Here is a 21,343-nt window from a genome sequence, read left to right as displayed (position 1 = left end):
ACTTGGCAGATGCAACAAATGTGGCACTTGGAAATTTATAGCGTTGAATGCATATGTTAGAAAAAAGATCTAAAATCAATAATCCAGGATTCCACTGTAGGAAACTAGAAGGAGAGCAATTCTACTTTCTTTGTTTAGAACCAACTTTCTGATCTATGTCACATTCCTTCTTCCTGAAGAACTTCTTTTAACATTTCTTATCTTATGTGCTGGCAATGAATTCCCCCTGTTTTTATTGTATGACTAGGCTTGTTTTTTCCTTTACTTTTAAAGGGTATAGAATTCTAGAGTGAGATGTGGGTTTCTTCTTCATTCAGTCCTTAAAAGATTTCACTCTATTGTTTTCATCCTTGTGTATTATCTGATGATACGTCTGCTGTGTTCTTCTGTAGGTAATTTGCTTTTTCCCTCTGGCTGCCTCTAAGATTTTATCTTTTTCCTGGATATTCAGCAGTTTGAATATGATAGGCCTACTTGTGTGCTTTTTCTATTTTGGTATTAATCCTGCTTTATACTGTCTGAGTTTCTTTGATCTGTTATTTGCTGTGCTTCTCATTTAGGAACATTTACAGCCATATTTCTTCAGATATTTCTCTGCCCCATTTTCTGCCTTGTACTTCCGGGACTCCAGTGATGCAGTAGCATGACCTAATGCTATTACCCATTGGACCTTGAATGATGTGTTCTGTTTAGTTTTTTCTTTCACTCTTTTTTTCTTTTCATATTTCAGCTGGGATAATTTCTGTTGATCTGTCTTCAAGTTCACTGATTCTTCCCTTGTCTGTGTTTAGTCTGCTGATGAAATTGTCAAAGACAATCACCATCTCTGTTATTGTGTTTTGATATCTAGAATTTGATTTTTTCTTACAGTTTACATCTCTGCTGAAGATGCCTATCTGGTCTTAAATATTGTCTACCTTTTCCAACATAATCTTTAACATATTTATCATAATTATTTTAATTTCATTGTGTGATAATTTCAACATCTGTGTCATATCTGGGTTTGGTTATGACGATTGCTTTGTCTCTTCAGACTGTGTTTTTTCTTTCTTTTTTTTTTAAACAACATTACTGAGATATAATTCACATACTACACAGTCAACCTATTTAACATGTGTAATTCAATAACTTTTAAAATATTTACAGAATTGTGCAACCATCACAAAAATCAATTTTCAAATATTTTAATCACTCCAAAAAGAAAACCTGCACATCTTAAGCATAACCCTCCAAACCCCCAGCCCTCCAAAGCTTAGGTAACCACTAATGCACTTTCTGACTCTATATTTGCTTATTCTGGATATTTCAGAATGCATGGAAGTATATAATATGTGTTCCTTTGTGACTTTTTTTTCTCTTAGTATAATGATTTCCTAGTTCATCCATATGGTAGCATGGATGCTAAATAACATCCATTGTATGGTTATACCACATATTATTTATTCCTTCATTAGTTGATGGACGTTTGGGTTGTTTCCAGTTTTTGGATATTATGAATAATGCTGCTGTGAACATTTATGTACAAGTTTTTGTGGAGATATGTGTTTTCATTTCTCTCACAGTGGAGCTTCTAGGTCATTTGGTAACTTTACGTTTAAACATGGAGGAACTGTCAAACTGTTTTCTACCGGCAATATATGAGTGTTCTAATTTCTCGACATCCTCATCAACACTTGTTATCTAATGATTGTGGATTTACATTTCCCTGATGGGCGATAATATTGAGCATCTTTTCATGTGCTTATGGGTCATTTGCATATCTTCTTTGAAGAAATGTCTGTTCAGACACTTTGCCCATTTCTAAACTGGTTGTTTGTCTTTTTATTATTGAGTTGTAAGAGTTCTTTATATATTCTAGATATGAGCCCTTTATCAGATATATATACTTTGCAAATATTTCTCCCAGTCTGAGGGTTATTTTTTCACCTACTTGATAGTGTCCATTAATGAACAAAAGTTTATTTTGATAATGTCCAGTTTACCTAATTTTTGTATTGCTTGTGCTTTTGCTGTGACATATAAGAAATCATTGCCTAATTAATGGTCATGAATATTTATACCTGTGTTTTCTACTAAGAGTTATATGGTTTTAGCTCTTACATTTAGGCCTGTAGTCTATTGTGAATTACTATTTTTTTGTAAATTTTGCGAGATAAGGAGGGAGTGGGCCATGGCTAAAATGTCAAGGACTCTTGCTGTTCTTGTCAAAATTTAAGTAGATGTTTTTGAATAAATGTTTCTTCATTTGTTCTTTGCTTTTAGGACAATTTTCTTAGACTTTAAATGGTCAGATGTTTTAAATAGATTTCACGAGTTATACTAGTTTCACTGGGGAATTGATCCGTGGAACTGCCCTGACTGTCATTCTGGAAGTAGAACTCAGACTGGTTTTTCTTGCTTTTCACGTTCCTGTAATATTTTGTTGAAAGCTTGGCATGTTGTATAGGACAGTAATAGTAAAATTATACTATCACATGTATATACACACGCTTTTCCTCCTGCCAGTCCTTCAGTGTGAGGGTGTGTGTTAATCTGGTCGAGAGTGGTCTGAGACTGTAGTTTGTTGTTGCCGTGGTTGCCCTCCAGACACCATACTCTTGACCTTTCTCTAGTGCAGTGTTTCTCAACTACGGTGATTTTGCCTCCTGGGGACATTTGGCGCTGCCTGGGACATCTTTGAATTTGGGGTGTGCTACTGGCGTCTAGTGAATAGAGACTAGAGATACTGATGAATAGCCTACAACTCATAGGGCAGCACCCCACCCTCCACAACAGAATTATCCAGTACCTAATGCCTGCAGTGCCAAATTTCTGTTACAGTTCTAGGTGTATTCCAGTGTTTTTTGTACTTGACCCATGTTGGCATGTTGGTGGCCGGCAGGGGAGGGGAGCATTCTCCGATAACTGTGTCTCAGCCAGGCTCTGTCTTAGACGGGCCCTGCGAACCTGAGTCTTGGGGGTGCAGCCTTCACAAATGCTCCCATCCCTCTTTCAGCTGTAGTGCTGGGCCTGGCATCACGTATTCCAGCTCCTCTCTTAGGGACAGAGGTTTTTTTTTGGTTGTTTTCTTTTTAGTAGACTTTCTTATTTAGAACAGTTTTAGGTTCACAGAAAAATGGAGCGTGAAATACAGAGAGTTCCCATATATCCTCTGTATCCACACACACAAACCCAGCCTCCCTGATTATCAGCGTCCTGCACCACAGTGGTATGTTTCTTATAGTCAGTGAACCTACACTGACTGGTAGTTATATCCCCCAGAGTCCATCGTTTACTTAAGGGTTCACTCGCGGTGTTACATGTTCTATGGGTTTGGACAAATGTATCAGGATCTGTATCCACCATTATGGATTCATACAGGGTAGTTTCTGTACAATTCTGCATGCTCTGTGCATATTCCTGCTTCTCTCTCAGGGGGAGAAAGTTCCTCCTTCCTCCCTTCTTTCCTTCCTTTCTTTCCCTCTCTATCCCTTTCTTTCTTGTTTTATTAACCTCTTGTCTCACTCAGCTACAGAGGGTTTCCACCAGTGCCCTAATGTGACAATTTTGTTGCTCTTCCCCATGCAGATTAAGGCTTTTGTTCCATAGGGGAGAGAGGTCAGTGGTTTGGCAGTGCCTGCTTTTCTGCTCTCCCAGCCAGTACCAAGATGGGAAAGGATCTCAAGGATTGTTGAGAAAAAGTAAGCTGATCAAATCCTCCTTTATTGGGACCTGCAGGGTCTTCATGCTGACCACACTTGGCCTGTATTGATTCATTAGACCTTTTTTTTTTAAATAGATCTTTATTGGAGTACAACTGCTTCACAATACCACGTTAGTTTCTGTTGTACAACAAAGTGAATCAGCTATATGCATACACATATCCCCTCCCTCTTGAGCCTCCCTCCCACCCTCCCTATCCCACCCCTCTAGGTGGTCACAAAGCACCGAGCCGATCTCCCTGTGCTATGCAGCTGCTTCCCACCAGCCAACTATTGTACATTCGGTAGTGTATATATGTCGATGCTACTGTCACTTTGCCCCAGCTTCCCCTTCCTACCCCATGTCCTCAAGTCCATTCTCTGTGTCTGCCTCTTTATTCCTGCCCTGCAACTAGGTTCATCAGTACCATTTTTTTTTTTTTTAGATTCCATTTATATGCGTTAGCATACGGTATTTGTTTTTCTCTTTCTGACTTACTTCACTCTGTATGACAGACTCTAGGTCCATCCACTCACTACAAATAACTCAATTTTGTTTCTTTTTATGGCTGAGTAATATTCCAAAATGGGACTTAATTACTCTTAAAAGCCTTTGCACAGCAAAGGAAACCATAAACAAGACAAAAAGACAACCCTCAGAATGGGAGAAAATATTTGCAAATGAAACAACAGACAAAGGATTAATCTCCAAAATATACAAACAGCTCATGGAGCTCAATATCAAAAAAACAAGCAATCCAGTTAAAAAATGGGTGGAAGACCTAAATAGACATTTCACCAAGGAAGACAGACAGATGGCCAAGAGGCACATGAGAAGATGCTCAACATCACTAATTATTAGAGAAATGCAAATCATTAGAACTTTTTAGCTGAATATTCTTAGGAACTTACATGCTTGCCATTCTGCATTTCCCCAAAGCTTGGGTCCCTTTTCTTCCCACAGAAGAAAGACAAGTTTTCCTCAGAAACACAAGTTGTTTGATTGTTTACCTGAGACCTTGATTCTCCCATGGGTTCAAGAAAAGTCATGCATTTGAAGTTAGTCTCACCTTTTACTTGCGGAGAAGGTGGCAGAATGCTCTTCCCAGTTCTCTATAGACTCCAGGATGGAAATGGAAGCCTTATTGCTTTTTCCACATTGTAGTATTTCTTTGACAACTGATGCTGAACTGAGATCTGCCTAGAGCATCTAACTCTTGACTTTATCTCCGTGTTCTGGGGTGACACGTTAAGGCCTCACCCTTACAACCTCATTTAACCGGAATTACCTCCTCATGGGTCCTGATTCATATGTAGTCACAGTGGTGGTCAGGGATTCAACAGATGAATTTGGGGACGAGTAACAAATCAGTCCGCAATAACGAACTCTGCCATAGAGAGATTCAGAGTTGCCTTGATTTTCTCGATGATGAAACGGGGGAAACCACAGCACTTATCACAGTGGGTTATTGTGGAGGGTAAATGGCCTAATAAGCCCAAAGCTCTTAGACTAATGCTCAGGACAAAGTGAGTGCTGGGTGTTATTATTTTGTCGCTGTTGTCTTTTTTATTATTTAGCTTTTGTGCTATTTGAGTATGCTGATAAGTCCTCCCTTAACCCCTTACCACACGTGTAATTAAATTAAATAGAACTTAAGGGACTTGGCTGAGCGGGACATGAAGGGAAGTCTGTAGCACCTGCAGCGATCAGACCCTCTGCCTGCATTCTGACTGTAATTTCACACCAATGCAACACCAGCTGCTTTCCCCCGACGAGACCCTCAGGGGGCACTAAGGTCACCCGGGTGTGTCTCTCCCTGCCTCCCACACTCTCTCATGAATTGGATTGTCTTTCCTTTGGGGTCGACCTGTGCTGGCTCACAGACCTGGGGCTCATTTGAGCTTTTCACAAATCCCTTCTTGGAAAAGTCTTAGGAATGGAAATGTAAAAGTCCATCTTCATCTTTACAAATAAAGAAAGACCCAGTGGCAAAGGTATTTAAGGGGAAGGCAACATCCCCAGAGCCAAGGATAAATAAAAGTGTCTTTCTCTAGATTAAGACTCAAGTCATGTGTGCAAGATTCATGCAAAGCACTTTGACAACCAGGAGACCAGAGAGGGGAACCTTTTCATTCACAGGCTTCTGGTATATGGGATATACGTGTACCCTCAGAAAGAAATACAACGAGACAAAGGGATGAGTAAATTAAATCAAAATTATAATCGTTAAATGTGTATTTGTTTATATAATACATTCCTATGGTTACATAATTTTCATTTCTATTTTCATGTATCAGAAAATTTCCCCTTTGTCCTCAGTTTTGTTTCTGAAATGTTTTTTTGTGTGTTGATTGCAATTGAAGGCAGGTTTTTAAAAAAATAAGTTCCAAGTTTTTTGTGCCTTTCAAGAGTTAATGCACTTAAGTGCACTAAGAGTTCTTTATGGGAATTGAACTTGGAGCTAGGCGTCGGACACTTTTACAAAGTGAAAGATATTTTTGTAATAGAACTCCCTTTGTTTGAGTTACTCGTGTAAGTAGCTCTTAATTTGGTGGAGTGTAAATTGCCCACATTAATGAAGTGAATGAGCCTGTGGATCCTGATACAGTCGTGTTCAGCATAAGCTATTTATCAGGGCCTTGGTGCTTTGATGGCATCATCTTAGTTAAGGCTGTTCAGCATCATATCCTGTGAAAATAGAAAATCCTTGCACTACAGTATTTGTGTGATATAAAAATCCCAATAGCAAATCCTTGCTCTACAATATTTGCATTATGTAAAAATCCCAGGGGACCATAGTGTACCATGGGATGCAACTTTTTACTGTGGCCAGCAGATGGCAATGTTCAACCCAATTTAATTCAACTCAGTAAGATTGCTACTTGGTCAGCTAAGTTTTTACTGAGCACGTACATAAAGCATTGTGCTAGGTGTTGGGGATGTAGCAGTAAACAAAAACAGAACCTCTTATCACCCCCATAGAGTTTGTTTGTTGTTCCTGTACTCTGTGTAAGATGAGAAGGCTTGTGAAAATAATCTCTTAAAATTCCAGATTGTGGTCCTATTGTCATATTGTTGGATGGGGGAGGTAGCAGGGAGGGTGACACACAAGAACCGAGAACCGTAACACAAAACAGATTTACAAAGGTCATTAGAGTCACAGAGACATATAGTAATGGTTCATGGGCAGGAAAAATCTGTTTCAATAGTGATCAAAGGGAAAACAATTAATTTTAGGGTCATCATTTAGTCTATTGTCTTGTGTCTAGAACTGTGGGGCCACAATCCCTTATATGTAACCTTGAGAGCCTTATATGTAACCTTATACGTAACCTTGAGGGCCAGGTGTATTTAGAACTCAGAATTTTGAGGATTTTGAAAAAGTAGCAACATGCATATACCGTACATTACTTAACACCCCCCGTGGAACCTGGCGAGCCCTGTAATCAAACACATTCATGCTTGTGAAGTCAAATACGTAAGAATTCACACGATAGCTTATGTGCACCCTCATGCCAATCAGGTTTGCTTTGCCAAAGCTTTTGGTTTTCAGAAATTTTGGATGTTGGAATGGCAGATAAGTATTGTGGTTCTGCAATATATTATTCCAAGACAAAAAAGAATCTACCCGAAAATCTCCAAAAAACCACTCCAGTTTTCTGAAAGTTTGATTTGTATATTTGTTTACACATTTGTTCAGTACTTTTGGATGGTGAGCCATTCTTGCATTTGTTTTAAACTAAAGTGAACCAGAATTAATTGTTTTGGAGAATGTTTAGATAGTTTCATTAGTTATTTTGAAATAATTAAGACTATTAAAATATCAGGATTAGAAATTATGACCTTAGAAAAAAATATTTTGCTCCTTATCACTCACAAATTAAGCATGGCTTGGGATTTCTGCTAAGTTTTAGTGTATTTATCGATAAAAAAACACAGTTAACTAAATAAAAAGACATTTAATCAAAATAGGCAAAGCCTTCCATTGTCTATGGTCATCTAGCCTTTGGTTGTCAAGTTTTATTTAATCTGTTAAAAAAAAATTTACCACACCGCCTTGGAATGCTAATGATCTTTGTATCCTCAAGATTTTAAAAGGTTGACTATAGATTTTTTAGATTGAAAAATTAAAAACATTTTTGCCATAATTTCTCTCAATCACAAGAGACTCTAAAGGGGATGCTATTTCCAGGAAGTCGGGAGGATTGCCAAGTGAAATTATGACAGTAGAAATAATCAGAATGACGGGAAAAAAGGCAGGGATGAACAGAGAATTCAAGGATCTTTCAGAATGGAAAAACGCAGCTGATACATGGTGACTTCTCATATCTGATTTCACAAAGTGTCTATGTTTGTTTGCTTCACTGTTTAGTCTTTATGTTGTTCTCAAAAGTATTTGAAGCTGCTTACATAAACACATACAAAATAATAGGTTAAAAATATGTGTGAGAGAGAGAGAAAGTGAGGGGCACACAGAAAGGAAACTAAGGAAGTCGGGGTAGGGGAGGGAAGCAGGAAGCTGGGACATCACCTTTTGCACATTTGCCCCCGAGCTTTCCAGGTACCAAAATGAAGAAAAGTACTCTCAGTGCCATGAGAGTTAAGCTCGTTGAGGGTAGAGAGCACATTTTATTCACTGTCACGGTTCTAGGACACAGCACCCTGTCTTAGAACAGGCAAGTGACATGCATTTGTCAAATGAATCAAGTGTAGTGTCTCTAAGATGAAAAATAACAGTAGTGCTCTGTGGAAACACAACATTTTTTTAGCATCCAGAAATTTCCTCCAGGTCTTCATAATGGGACACTGTAGATGTTGGGACCAGTGTCCCCAGTAACATCTTGAAGGATAATGGGGCAGATTGTCCATGGGACATTTGTTCATTCATTATTAATTTATTCATTGAACAAAATTTCTTGACCCAGTTTTTTTCAAGACACAGGAATTGACAACTGTCTAGAAGGGCAGGAGTGTAGTTAAATATATGGGAAAGTGGTATAGGGTGTATAATACAGTCTCCTTGGAGAGTGCTGATGGTAACTCAACACTTAGAAGAACATATTGCACACCGTAGCATAATGGTGAATGTTTGTGGAATGGATTAATGAAGAGTTCATCAGCCAGGAGGAAGAGAAGGGACTTCTCATCTGAGGGGAGCAGAATGGGCAGAGATTTGGGGAACTGCTGGTGACCTAGGAGGGAGGATGGTGTGTATGGGTGAGAGGAGGGCGGGGAGCCCTTGGTGAGAAGTTAGCCTGTGGGAATAAACCTGAGTCAGATCTGGGATGCTAGCATAGGGAGTTTTCTTTTCTTTTCTTTTTAAAGATATATTTTTTTCATCAAGAATGATCCCCAGCTAAAGGCAGGATAGAAGAGAAGCCTAATGTGTGTGGTGCACCAGCTCCTCTGATGCACGTCCTCTTACTTGATACCCCCAGTCATCTTCCGAAGTGTTGTTCCCATTTTCCGTATTAAAAGAACTCAGAGAAACCTGTCCTAAATACCTCCCTGTTCATTCATTAAGACAACACTCAGTGAATGCTAACCACGTGCCAGCCCCACCTCCCGCCTAGGCAACCCTGGACAGGGGCGTATGTCACTGCGCTTCGGTCTCCTGGCTTGTACACTGGGAGTCGTGAGAATGAACAGGTTAACAGACATAATGTCTCAGAAGAGTGCCATCTTTAGGGACGGTGGGAGGGAGGGAGACACAAGAGGGAGGGGATATAGGGATATATGTATATGTATAGCGGATTCACTTTGTTATAAAGCAGAAACACACCATTGTAAAGCAATTATACTCCAATAAAAAAAAAACAAACCCTCAGAGACTCAGAGTTGAACCGTTTGCCCAATATCAGTCATCTGTGAAAGGAAAATCCGCCTCTTCTTAATTCAATGAAATACTCATTCTGAAATACCAGTAACAAGGGAGAACGTGGGAATGAGAGCTGGTCCCTGCAGTTCCTGTTCTTGTCCCAGGTTCACCAGATCCTGGAGGGTCATTTCCTTGTCCTCAGTCAGCCACGTTGCCTTCTCATGGAGCCTCAGGGATCCAGAGGACAGACTGAAAGTTATAAACAAATTATTGTGAATTGCCTTTGGCAGTGGGACCCCATGCAGAGCTCTCTTTGCTTACCTCTGGCCTTCTACATGCGACCAGGAACATCTTTAACTCCTACCAAGAAGACCTTTAGATGCTGAAATTCCCACCCAAGACATGGACTATTTCATATTCTACCTACTGAAGACTTACTTGTACTCAAGGCATCTAACATGCTTGGGATGGTGTCTGCACACAGTAGATGCTCATGAGTATTAGTTATTATCATTCACCTCCATTTACATTTCTGACCATCAAGGTCTCCCACAGGATTGAACCTGAGACACCATGCTTATGCTTGTGCTCTTGCAGATTCACTGTGACAATCATATCAGCGTAAAACAGATTCAGTATTCACTAAAGGAGTGGGCACGTACAGGAGCCATGGAGTTGTTCTATTATAGGATTACTGTGAGTTGAGGTTGGTGCTAAGGTATGTCTGTCTCCCCTCATCACCTGGTCTAGAAAAGAGGCTGAAAGGGAAAAGATCCAACGTCTGAATTTGTAAAGAGATCATGAGGACACAGCAGCTGTTTAACAGTCACCCTGGAGTATAGACAGTTTTTTAAGCTGCCGAGAGAACTTGGGGAAGAGATACTGAATGATTGCTGGGAGCATTTTAGGAATCATGGTGAATTGGGAGTTTCAAATGGTAGACAAATGGTCCAGTTTTCTAAAGAAGAAAGATACTTTTTGACCCCTGGATAGTTCTATTTTATTTCTAAATAAGAGTCTACTATGGATTCTTTTTTTTTTTTTTTTACATCTTTATTGGAGTATAATTGCTTTACAATGGTGTGTTAGTTTCTGCTTTATAACAAAGTGAATCAGCTATACGTATACATATATCCCCATATCCCCTCCCTCTTGCGTCTCCCTCCCACCCTCCCTATCCCTCCCCTCTAGGTGGTCACAAAGCACCGAGCTGATCTCTCTGTGCTATGCGGCTGCTTCCCACTAGCTATCTATTTTACGTTTGGTAGTGTATATATGTCCATGCCTCTCTCTCACTTCGTCCCAGCTTACCCTTCCCCCTCCCCATATGCTCAAGTCCATTCTCTAGTAGGTCTGTGTCTTTATTCCCGTCTTACCCCTAGGTTCTTCATGACTTTTTTTTTTCTTAGATTCCATATATATGTGTTAGCATACGGTATTTGTTTTTCTCATTCTGACTTACTTCACTCTGTATGACAGACTCTAGGTCCATCCACCTCTCTACAAATAACTCAGTTTCGTTTCTTTTTATGGCTGAGTAATAGTCCATTGTATATATGTGTCACATCTTCTTTATCCATTCATCCGATGATGGACACTTAGGTTGCTTCCATCTCCTGGCTATTGTAAATAGAGCTGCAGTGAACATTTTGGTACGTGACTCTTTTTGAATTCTGGTTTTCTCAGGGTATATGCCCAGTAGTGGGATTGCTGGGTCATATGGTAGCTCTATTTGTAGTTTTTTAAGTAACCTCCATACTGTTCTCCATAGTGGCTGTACCAATTCACGTTCCCACCAGCAGTGCAAGAGGGTTCCCTTTTCTCCACACCCTCTCCAGCATTTATTGTTTCTAGATTTTTTGATGATGGCCATTCTGACCAGTGTGAGATGATATCTCATTGTAGATTTTTTGTTTTTTTTGTTTCTGTTTTTTTTTGAGGTATGCGGGCCTCTCACTGTTGTGGCCTCTCCCGTTGTGGAGCACAGGCTCCGGACGCACAGGCTCAGTGGCCGTGGCTCACAGGCCCAGCCGCTCCGCAGCATGTGGGATCTTCCCAGACCAGGGCACGAACCTGTGTCCCCTGCATTGGCAGGCGGACTCTCAACCACTGCGCCACCAGGGAAGCCCCTCATTGTAGTTTTGATTTGCATTTCTCTAATGATTAATGATGTTGAGCATTCTTTCATGTATTTGTTGGCAATCTGTATATCTTCTTTGGAGAAATGTCTATTTAGGTCTTCTGCCCATTTTTGGATTGGGTTGTTTGTTTTTTTGTTATCGAGCTGCATGAGCTGCTTGTAAATTTTGGAGATTAATCCTTTGTCAGTTGCTTCATTTACAAATATTTTCTCCCATTCTGAGGGTTGTCTTTTGGTCTTGTTTATGGTTTCTTTTGCTGTGCAAAAGCTTTGAAGTTTCATTAGGTCCCATTTGTTTATTTTCGTTTTTATTTCCATTTCTCTAGGAGGTGGGTCAGAAAGGATCTTGCTGTGATTTATGTCATAGAGTGTTCTGCCTATGTTTTCCTCTAAGAGTTTGATAGTTTCTAGCCTTACATTTAGGTCTTTAATCCATTTTGAGCTTATTTTTGTGTATGGTGTTAGGGAGTGTTCTAATCTCATACTTTTACATGTACCTGTCCAGTTTTCCCAGCACCACTTATTGAAGAGGCTGTCCTTTCTCCACTGTACATTCCTGCCTCCTTTATCAAAGATAAGGTGACCATATGTGGGTGGGTTTATCTCTGGGCTTTCTATCCTGTTCCATTGATCTATCTTTCTGTTTTTGTGCCAGTACCATACTGTCTTGGTTACTGTAGCTTTGTAGTATAGTCTGAAGTCAGGGATCCTGATTCCTCCACCTCCGTTTTTCGTTCTCAAGATTGCTTTGGCTATTCGGGGTCTTTTGTGTTTCCATACAAATTGTGAAATTTTTTGTTCTAGTTCTGTGAAAAATGCCAGTGGTAGTTTGATAGGGAGGTTATCTACAGAGGAAGCACAGACCCTGCTAAAATCCACTTCTCCAAGTTTCACAAACAGCAGGCCAGATCAGAGCCATTTCTTCTTGATGGATTACCAGTTGGCTAGCTCAGGAAGCTACGTATTTGTATCACAGCCAAGAGTCCTAATACAAATGGATTTTTCTTTTTATCTTAGTGCCCCTTGTGTGTCAAGCACTGTGAGAAGCACTGAGGATAACTGAGCTAAAGGAGTTCAGTTTGATGATGTCGGAAGTAGTCTATGATATCTTTCTCAAATGGATGCCCACGAACGAATGGTTGGAAACAATTAGATTGGTTACTTAGTAGCTGCTTTGATAAATATACGTTTTGATAATGATGCTTATACCTTTTTGGATACACCAAAACATGGTGAAAAAATATTAGTTGATAGACCTCATCCAGAAAGACGATTTTTTGTTTGTGACCGAAGCCAAAATTGAGATGAACTGTAGCAATAATAGATCCTGCACTCTTTCTACTTATTTTAAAAATCCAGTTGTTTGTGTGTGTGTTTGTGAATGTGTGTGTGTTAAAGATTTAGTATTAATGCATGGATTTTTACATGTCATTACAATATAAATAAAATAAATAAAACCTTCCTAAAAGGATTCCTCTTCCTCTGCAAACAACAGCATTGTCACCTACAGTAAAGCTGCAAAACCACGACCACAGTCGTCTTGGGAGGGGGTGTGGCTGAGCAGGAGGCTGTGACTGGGGCGGCCAGAAGCTTATTACAGCCTTAGGTACCTCATTCTGAAGAATCTTTTTTTCTCACTAGCTCATGAACTCCTCAAGGTCAGGCCCTGCGTATCTGATAAAATGCCTGGACCCTCGCAAGTTCTCAGTAAGCACTTCTTGAAGATGCATTCCCCCCCAACAAAAACCCCCTTAATTTGATCTTATATTGTATTAATTATAGAACAGCATCTTTGTTAGTTTCCTATTGCTGCTGTAACAGTGTAACAAATTAACACAAAGTCAGTGGCTTAAAAGCAACTCAGATTTACTATCCTGCAGTTCCAGAGGTCAGAAATCCCCAAAGTCAGGGTGTTGGTAGGGCAACAGTCCTTCCTGGAGGCTCTTGGAGAGAATCTGTTTTATTCCCTCTTCCATCCTCTAGACGCTGCCCACAATCCTTGGCGTGTGGTCTCTTTCCCACATTTTTAAACCAGCGACTCTCCAACCCTTTTTCTGGGGTCACATTTCTTTCTCTGAGTACTGTCAGGAAAGAGTCTCTACTTTTCTTTTAAGGATTTATGTGATTAGATTGGGTCAACCTGTGTAATCCAGGATATTGCTATGTAAGGTAACACATTCACAGATTACGTGATTATATTTAGGATTAGGGTATGGACGTCTTTGGGAACCCATTATTCTGCTCATCACAGCATCCAAATAAGAAAGGTGGTGATATTAACTTCGTTAGATTCTACCCGGAATATTTCGCTATGCCTCACCTCAATCAAGTACTTGCAGATTGTAGCAAAGAATCAGGACAGCAAGGAGATTGGGAGTTGTTCCAATCTAAGGGATGTTTAAAGGAATGGGATGTTTAGCTTAGAAAAATGAAGACCTATATTAAGGGGTGGAGTGGGGTTTGAGGGAGACACGAAATGATTGCTTCTTCAAAATATCAGAAAGCTCTGTCATACGACGGAGTTTAAACGTGCTGTACAGCCTTGGAGGACAGAATACGATTAAGACTGGAACATTTAGGGAAGGAGTTTGGGGCAGAAATTAAGGCAGAGCTATGGACATTATTGATGTCCTTAAATGAAACGGCTGAAAATGGCATGGCTTGTTGATCTGCAGAATCTTATAAAGGAGATTTGAGCATTAGATGAGAGATCAGCACAGATGTACTCTCAAATTCCATTTAACCCTCACAGTCACTGATTCTATGACTTAGTGAAGTAAGTCAGAAAGAGAAAAACAAATATCGTATATTAACACATATATGTGGAATCTAGAAATATGGTACAGATGAACGGGTTTGCAAGGCAGAAACAGAGACACAGATGTAGAGAACAAACGTATGGACACCAAGGGGGGAAAGTGTGTGGGGTGGTGGTGGTGGGATGAACTGGGAGAGATTGGGATGGACATACATACACTAATATGTATAAAATAGATAACTAATAAGAACCTGCTGTATAAAAAAATGAAATAAAATTCAGATAAAAAAGATTCTATGACTTAGAATTCCATTCCTGACTCTTGGGCACTTCTGATTGCATATAGCTGGAGCTGGTCAAGGCCCTACATCCTTACTAAGGAGTTGTCTTTTTGCCCTTGCTAATTTCATTATCTAAGGATCTATCCCATGTCAAACAGAAGTGGTGAAGGAAGTCGGTAGAGTTCAGATGCCTCTTGAGAAGATGCAGTGACCCGTGTTACAACTGGGATTATAAAAAACAATAGCTATAGAGACTGAAAGTTTTAAAATATTACACAAATACTTAAAAAAATGCTCTCAGGCATATTTAGACATGGAACAAAAACAAAGAAGTGAGCTATAGAGGATAGACATGAAGAAAGGATAGATTCATTGCTATTTGGTGACTTGTATGGGTATCAGGTAAGATCCGTATTTTGAGGAGGTTGAATATTTAAAATGAAGGAAACGAAAAGTAGACCATATTCTTTCATCCTAATCCAGAAAGTAATATATTTTTGAGACTTTTTTTTCATTAGTCCACTGTTGAGATGATTATTTGGAATAACTTGTACAAGATCTGGGAGCTGCTATATAAAGTGCTGTTTTTATGTCATAGTGTATGCTACATAAAAGTATTTTTTTCTACTTTAAGTAGTTTATGTTACCACATTCTTGATCTTTTAAATACACTTATGAATGTATAGGTTAAAACCTGAATTGTACTTGCTGTTACGTTAGATCTGTCAACCCACTAATTATTTTATATCCCACAAATATCCAAAAAGGATTAAGATATTAATTACAACCTCAGTTATATCCAAGAGAGGTCTTTGTGGTTCTTTATAGCTGCGGTTTATATATCTTCAAAGAGAGTCTTCAGTGTCTTTGGGTTTGTAATGGTCATTCTGGATTAAGAGGAGCTTGTTCAGACACTTAAGACTTTGGGCCAGTGCCGTCAATGACCTCATACCATTCCGTCTTCTTTCCACTTCTATGGATTACCCAGCAGCAGTAACGATGATTCTGGCCAGCTCCTGATACTGCCCTCCACAGTCAGGGGAAGGTCAGTTATTTTTTGATCCCCATGGGAGAGAGACAGCTCCTCAATCAGTATCCTAAAATAGTCAGCCATTCTCAGCTGCTGGGCTGGAGTCCCTCCAGGGGAGAGCAAAGGCAATACAAATCCACCGGCTGGGTGCGAGTGCGAAGCCACCGAAACAGAAGCTAAGAGACACTTCTCAAGAAGATTCTGCCTATTCAAAAATCTTTATTCTTTTTGGTTGAGGAGCTAGGTGTTAGCTATTTTTTATTTTCTTATTTTATTTAAAGGGAAGCCAGTGAATTGAAAATGAGACTAAACATTGCCATCTTCTTTGGGGCTCTCTTTGGTGCTTTGGGGGTTTTACTCTTTTTGGTGGCTTTTGGATCAGATTATTGGCTTCTTGCGACTGAAGTGGGAAAGTGTTCAGGTGAACAGAATGTGCGTTTCTTCTTCAAAATATTGTTGTACTCGATAGTAACGAGCATAGCTTTATGTATCCTCTTGAAATCCGAAAATGGTAGTGGAATGTCTATTTCTTCATAGAAGAGATATGTAGAAAGCTACTGATCATCATTACTTGGGAAAAAATACATTGCTTAAAAAATTTCCTGGAGGTAACTGTTTAGATTATGTTCCTTGTGTTGATGGCAAGTTACTTCATTTGCGTTCTGTACAGATAGAAAACGTCACTTTCCACCATGAAGGATTCTTCTGGAGATGTTGGTTTAATGGGATTGTGGAAGAGAATGATTCCAATATCTGGCAGTTCTGGTACAGTAAGTGGAATTCAGCTTTATTTTCCCCCTTGGCTTTAAAATAAAAATGAACAGTTTCTCATTTGGTGCATGTCACTTATAAAATAGGATTGGATTCTTAGTTGTAGAATCTCAGTAGGATATCTTCCAAATGTTCATAAAGTGATTCCTTTTTATTAAGTAGAAATGGCTATAGGAATAATTATTTTATTTTCTAACATGAAATTGGAGTCTGAATACTTATGGCAGAATTGAATAATCCGCTGTTTCCTCGCTCAAGTTTAAAATACACCAGCCCTAACAAACAAAACAGATATTATCTATAGTATTTTTTTCGAGTGTCTATTATTGCTATGTTGCAAATAAATGCTTTTATTTCTTTTGGCTATTTTGGGGGGCTTGAAATCCCAAGTTTAAAAATCCAGAATTAAAGATGTATTATTTTATATTAATAGCTTCAAAGTTAAAAAAAATCTTCTTTATAACAAAACAGTGATCAGCAGTGGCAGATGAAAGCTTGCTCTGTTTGGGCTTAAACCAAGTTTGTGGGCAATATTAAGAAATGCTTTGCTTTTGATGTTTCCATTCTCTCATAGAAACTTTAAAGTTCTTTTTTGAAGTAGAATAGCTCCTTAAAAATATGATGCATTCTTTCAACTGCTTTTTCTATATTGTGTTAATCTTTGAAAATCAATTCACTGAAAATAGCTAGCCTTTATCTTATTGCATCCAGCAATGAAAGAACTGTTTATTACCCTCAGACTTATTGTGGGTTGAAATTATCAGTCTTCTTATCAAAATACTCCTGTGATAAATCAAAGTATGGTATTTAAACAATAGTCAAGATCATGGAATATAACATACAAATATGAGATCACAGAAGACGAGTCAACGGTAAATGGCATATGTAAAAGGAACAAAGTAATGATGAAATGGCATTTTGAGAGAAATATTTCATAGAGTTTCTGATTGTCATTTGGGGGAGGAGAATAAGCCTGTGATCTGCCAGTGAAGATTATTTAGACTTTGGTAAAGTGGAGTAGGTCAGACTTTGCAAGAGGAAGAGTTTGCCAAGACTTAGAGAAGGGAAGAGTATTTTACTCCTAAGAGGGTATATGATGAAATCTTCAAGATTTCAAACAACATTAAAGTTCTTTCTTGTGGTTTCTTCAAATGCTAAAAATGTACTTGAATTATTAACTTGTATGGTCTATCATTTACATCTTTTCCCTGAAAATAGAATATAGAAGAAATTTTCTATTAATTAGAACCAATAAAGGTTAAATCGAAATTTATTAGATTTTTAAATGACTGTTTTTGGAATACCTACTATGTGCTGGGCATTATGTTAGGAATTGGAGAATATAGTTGTGAAAACGAATGAAATCTGGTGCTTTCTATTTTGGGGTGATATTAAGGGCGTTCTCTCCCTTGAATTAGGTCATGCGCCAGATGTTTTAAATGAATCCACTTTCCAGGTCCCCTGTGCTTTATTTACCACATGAGGTTTTTAAGGAAGTTTCCTCCCTTACTCAATCATTCTCTGAATTTGTCGATCTAACCTATAGTTTTATTTTGCTTGTGTACCCCCAGATCCTGTATTTCTCTTCTGTTAGGAACAAACCTTCACTCAGCTTCTCAGTAACAAATGCCTTTGTTTTGTTCTCCTTCCTAGCCAATCAGCCACCATTGAAGAACTGCACGCATGCTTACCTGTCGCCATATCCCTTCATGAGAGGAGAGCACAACTCGACCTCCTATGACTCTGCAGTTAGTAAGTACCTCTTTCCTCAAGGCCCCTGAGAGGGGCCTTTCTTTCTGAAAGATGCCCACCACGGCATTTCTGTGGGCGATTAAAAAATAATTTAACATTTTTAATTTCAACATGTTTTTTGATATCAGTCTGTTATATATAAAATAATAAGATGCCGTTTTTAAAACACCATTTATAATCTTAATAAAATACAACTTTAGTCTAAAATTAAAGCCATTGTAATTTGCTTTCTACTTATAAAGATAATTTTTTTTAAAGTGTGTTTTCTGATATGAAAAGTAGTGGTGTACATCAAGAAGAACTGCTCCTTAAGATGTAAAACTGGTCTTACAATGGAAAATATTGTAATATACACCCTGATTTTAAAACATTTTTTTGCAGTTGTTACACATAAGAATATGATTATGCTACTGTATTTCTACAAAATGACTGAACTTTGCTGTGTGTGGTATCCCATAGAAGAAGTAGAGTCTGATGTCATTAACTGGGAGTCATGATTACCTGAATTCTTTCATGTTTTCATACTATTTTTTCTATAGAAAATATATAAACTAAGTTTCTATAGAAAGTACACAATATATATTTGTGTACACAAATCTAATTTTAGAAAGTACATAAGCTCAATATGTCAACTTTATTCTCAGCTGGTTTCATGAAGTTTTTAATATTGTTTATCCAAACCTTAAAACTAGGGTTGGCACAGAATTTACCAATGTCATAAACAAAGCCAAAAAATATGTTTTTCAAAGAAGATACTTAATATATTTAACATTCTGAATAAATGTGTATTAGGATTCTCCGGACAGTCAGTAGGGGATTATATATGGGTGTGTGTGTGTGTGTGTGTGTGTGTGTGTGTGTGTGTACAGAGAGAGAGATTGAGGTTGATTGATTGATTGATTGATTGATGGGGAAATTTTAAGAATTGGCTCATGCTATTGTGGAGGCTGGCAAGTCTGAAATCTGGGGCAAGCCCGCAGCTGGAGATTCAGATAAGACTTGATGTTGTGGTCTTGAGTCTGAACACTGGAAACTCGGGTAGAATATCTGTGGTGCAGTCTGGGGGAGAGTTCCTTCTTCTTCAGGAAACCTGTCTTTGTTCTTAAGTCCTTCAACTGATTGGAAGAGGCCGACCTCCTCATTCTGGAGGATAATCTACTTTACTTATAGTCTGCTGATAGTAAATGCTCATCACATCTAAAAAAATACCTTTATAGCAGCATCTAGACTACTGTTTGATCAAGCAACTGGGCACCATAGTCTAACTAAGTTGACACATAAAATTAACCATCACAGAACTTAATGAATTTTTACATCATTCATCCATTTTTTCATCTTTATATAAAATTTGTGTTTCCACACATTATAATTTTGTTCTGAGTTTGTCAAAGGATGTAGCATCTGCTTATATCACAGCATTAACATGACGTTTTATGGAGCGGGTGTGGGTCCGGATAGGAAAAGGGGTGAGGACACAGCTGTGCTTGTCCACCAGGCTTGCGTGTGCTCAGAGGGTCTGTGGCTGTCGGCCTTGAAGCATGTGCAGCAGAGATGCTTTTCCCATTGAAAACCTCATGAGGCACCTCATTCACACTAGCCAGACCCTCTTACATCGTGGATGACACAGACCCTCTCACTGACGAGAGAACAGATGGCATGGGAAGAGCAGGATAAACCATTTTTTAAAAAAAATTTATTTATTTATTTATAGCTGCATTGGGTCTTCATTGCTGCGCGTGGGCTTTCTCTAGTTGCGGCGAGCAGGGGATGCTCTTTGTTGCAGTGCGCGGGCTTCTCATTGCGGTGGCTTCTCTTGTTGCAGAGCACAGGCTCTAGGTGCGTGGGCTTCAGTAGTTGTGGCATGTGGGCCCAGTAGTTGTGGCTCACGGGCTCTAGAGCACAGGCTCAGTAGTTGTGATGCATGGGCTTAGTTGCTCCACAGCATGTGGGGTCTTCCCAGACCAGGGCTCAAACCTGTGTCCCCTGCATTGGCAGGCGGATTCTTAACCACTGCGCCACCAGGGAAGTCCCAAACCATTCTATCATATACTACAAAAAGTTACAAAAAAGTTACATTACAAAAAATTATGAAAATGGTACCCCTTCCTTGTCATTCTTTCTGGAACATTAGGTATTTGCATAAATATTAGTATTGCTGTTGTTGATACTCATATGTTGAGGTCCTGTGATGATAGGTATTGTAAGTACCATATATTTAAAAATGAATCTACATATTTGAAAAGTTTGCACCTCAAGGAGATAGTGGAGAACTTGAAAAACAAGGTAACGTTATCTGTGCATAATAATTACGATGGAGAAGGATAGTAAATGCATGTCAGAAAAATTACACTGCAATTACATTCGGATTATTATGTGGCATTACATATAATTACTGTGTCATTTTTTGAATCTACTGACAAAACCGTATTCCATTTTGTTTAAATTGTCAAACTCCTCTTTGGCACACATATTGTAACTCCTTATTCACTTTAAGCAACTTTATCAAACACTCTAAGTAAAAATGACTGAGGTGGGAAGAGGTATGTCCTACAGCAGAAATACTATATGCAAGTTTCATTTATCTTCATAATACTGTACAATGATATGTGACATTATATTTGGGTGATTATTTTATTGTTTCCTTTATCCAAGAGAAGGACATAGATTTCATCAAAAAGATTCCACCTGATCGAAAGTGTGTGCTTCCTGGTTAATGAGGCCACATAGACTTCACTAGACTCCAGAACTACTCTTTGGCTGCATAGCTTCTTAATTGTCAGGCATTATACATTTGCCAACTTAGCTTAGGAAAATTCAGATTATTGTTTGTGAAATCTGATGTATCGTGGCATGGCAAATTATTGGTAAAGTGTCTTTGTATTCTCCTGATTTTTTTACAGTTACAGTTAGCCAATATTTGAAATCAGTGAAAATGATACAGTGGTGGATGGTTTTTCTGGAAAGTCTATTTTAGAATTATTGGCTATTACTGATGAAATTATTCTTTTTCATGATAAGGAGGCTGAGACTCAGAGAAACCATGTGATTCTGTCTTCACACAGCTGATCACTGGCAGAGCTAATGTAAGGTCCAAGTCTCTGGGTGTTTATTG

General features: G+C 38.8%; 1 protein-coding gene across 4 annotated transcripts in view; it reads left to right on the top strand.

Annotated features, from left to right (window-relative positions):
* TMEM182 (transmembrane protein 182) overlaps positions 1–21,343 on the top strand; it is a 67,725-nt gene that overhangs the window by 2,169 nt on the left and 44,213 nt on the right. Inside the window, exons 1-3 of one of the 4 annotated variants that reach the window (XM_049696090.1) lie at positions 15,714–16,140; positions 16,379–16,478; positions 18,133–18,231. In XM_049696090.1, coding sequence (XP_049552047.1) covers positions 16,009–16,140; positions 16,379–16,478; positions 18,133–18,231 — 331 coding nt within the window. In that variant the 5' untranslated portion in view covers positions 15,714–16,008. Of the gene's footprint in view, positions 1–15,713; positions 16,141–16,378; positions 16,479–18,132; positions 18,232–21,343 lie in introns of those variants that run through there. The other 3 variants (XM_004277733.3, XM_033401687.2, XM_033401688.2) reach the window with 3 other exon arrangements.

The sequence above is a fragment of the Orcinus orca genome, chromosome 13 (genome assembly GCF_937001465.1).
Source record: "Orcinus orca chromosome 13, mOrcOrc1.1, whole genome shotgun sequence".
Taxonomy (NCBI): Eukaryota; Metazoa; Chordata; class Mammalia; order Artiodactyla; family Delphinidae; genus Orcinus; species Orcinus orca.
This window is presented reverse-complemented; position numbering and strand designations above follow the sequence as displayed.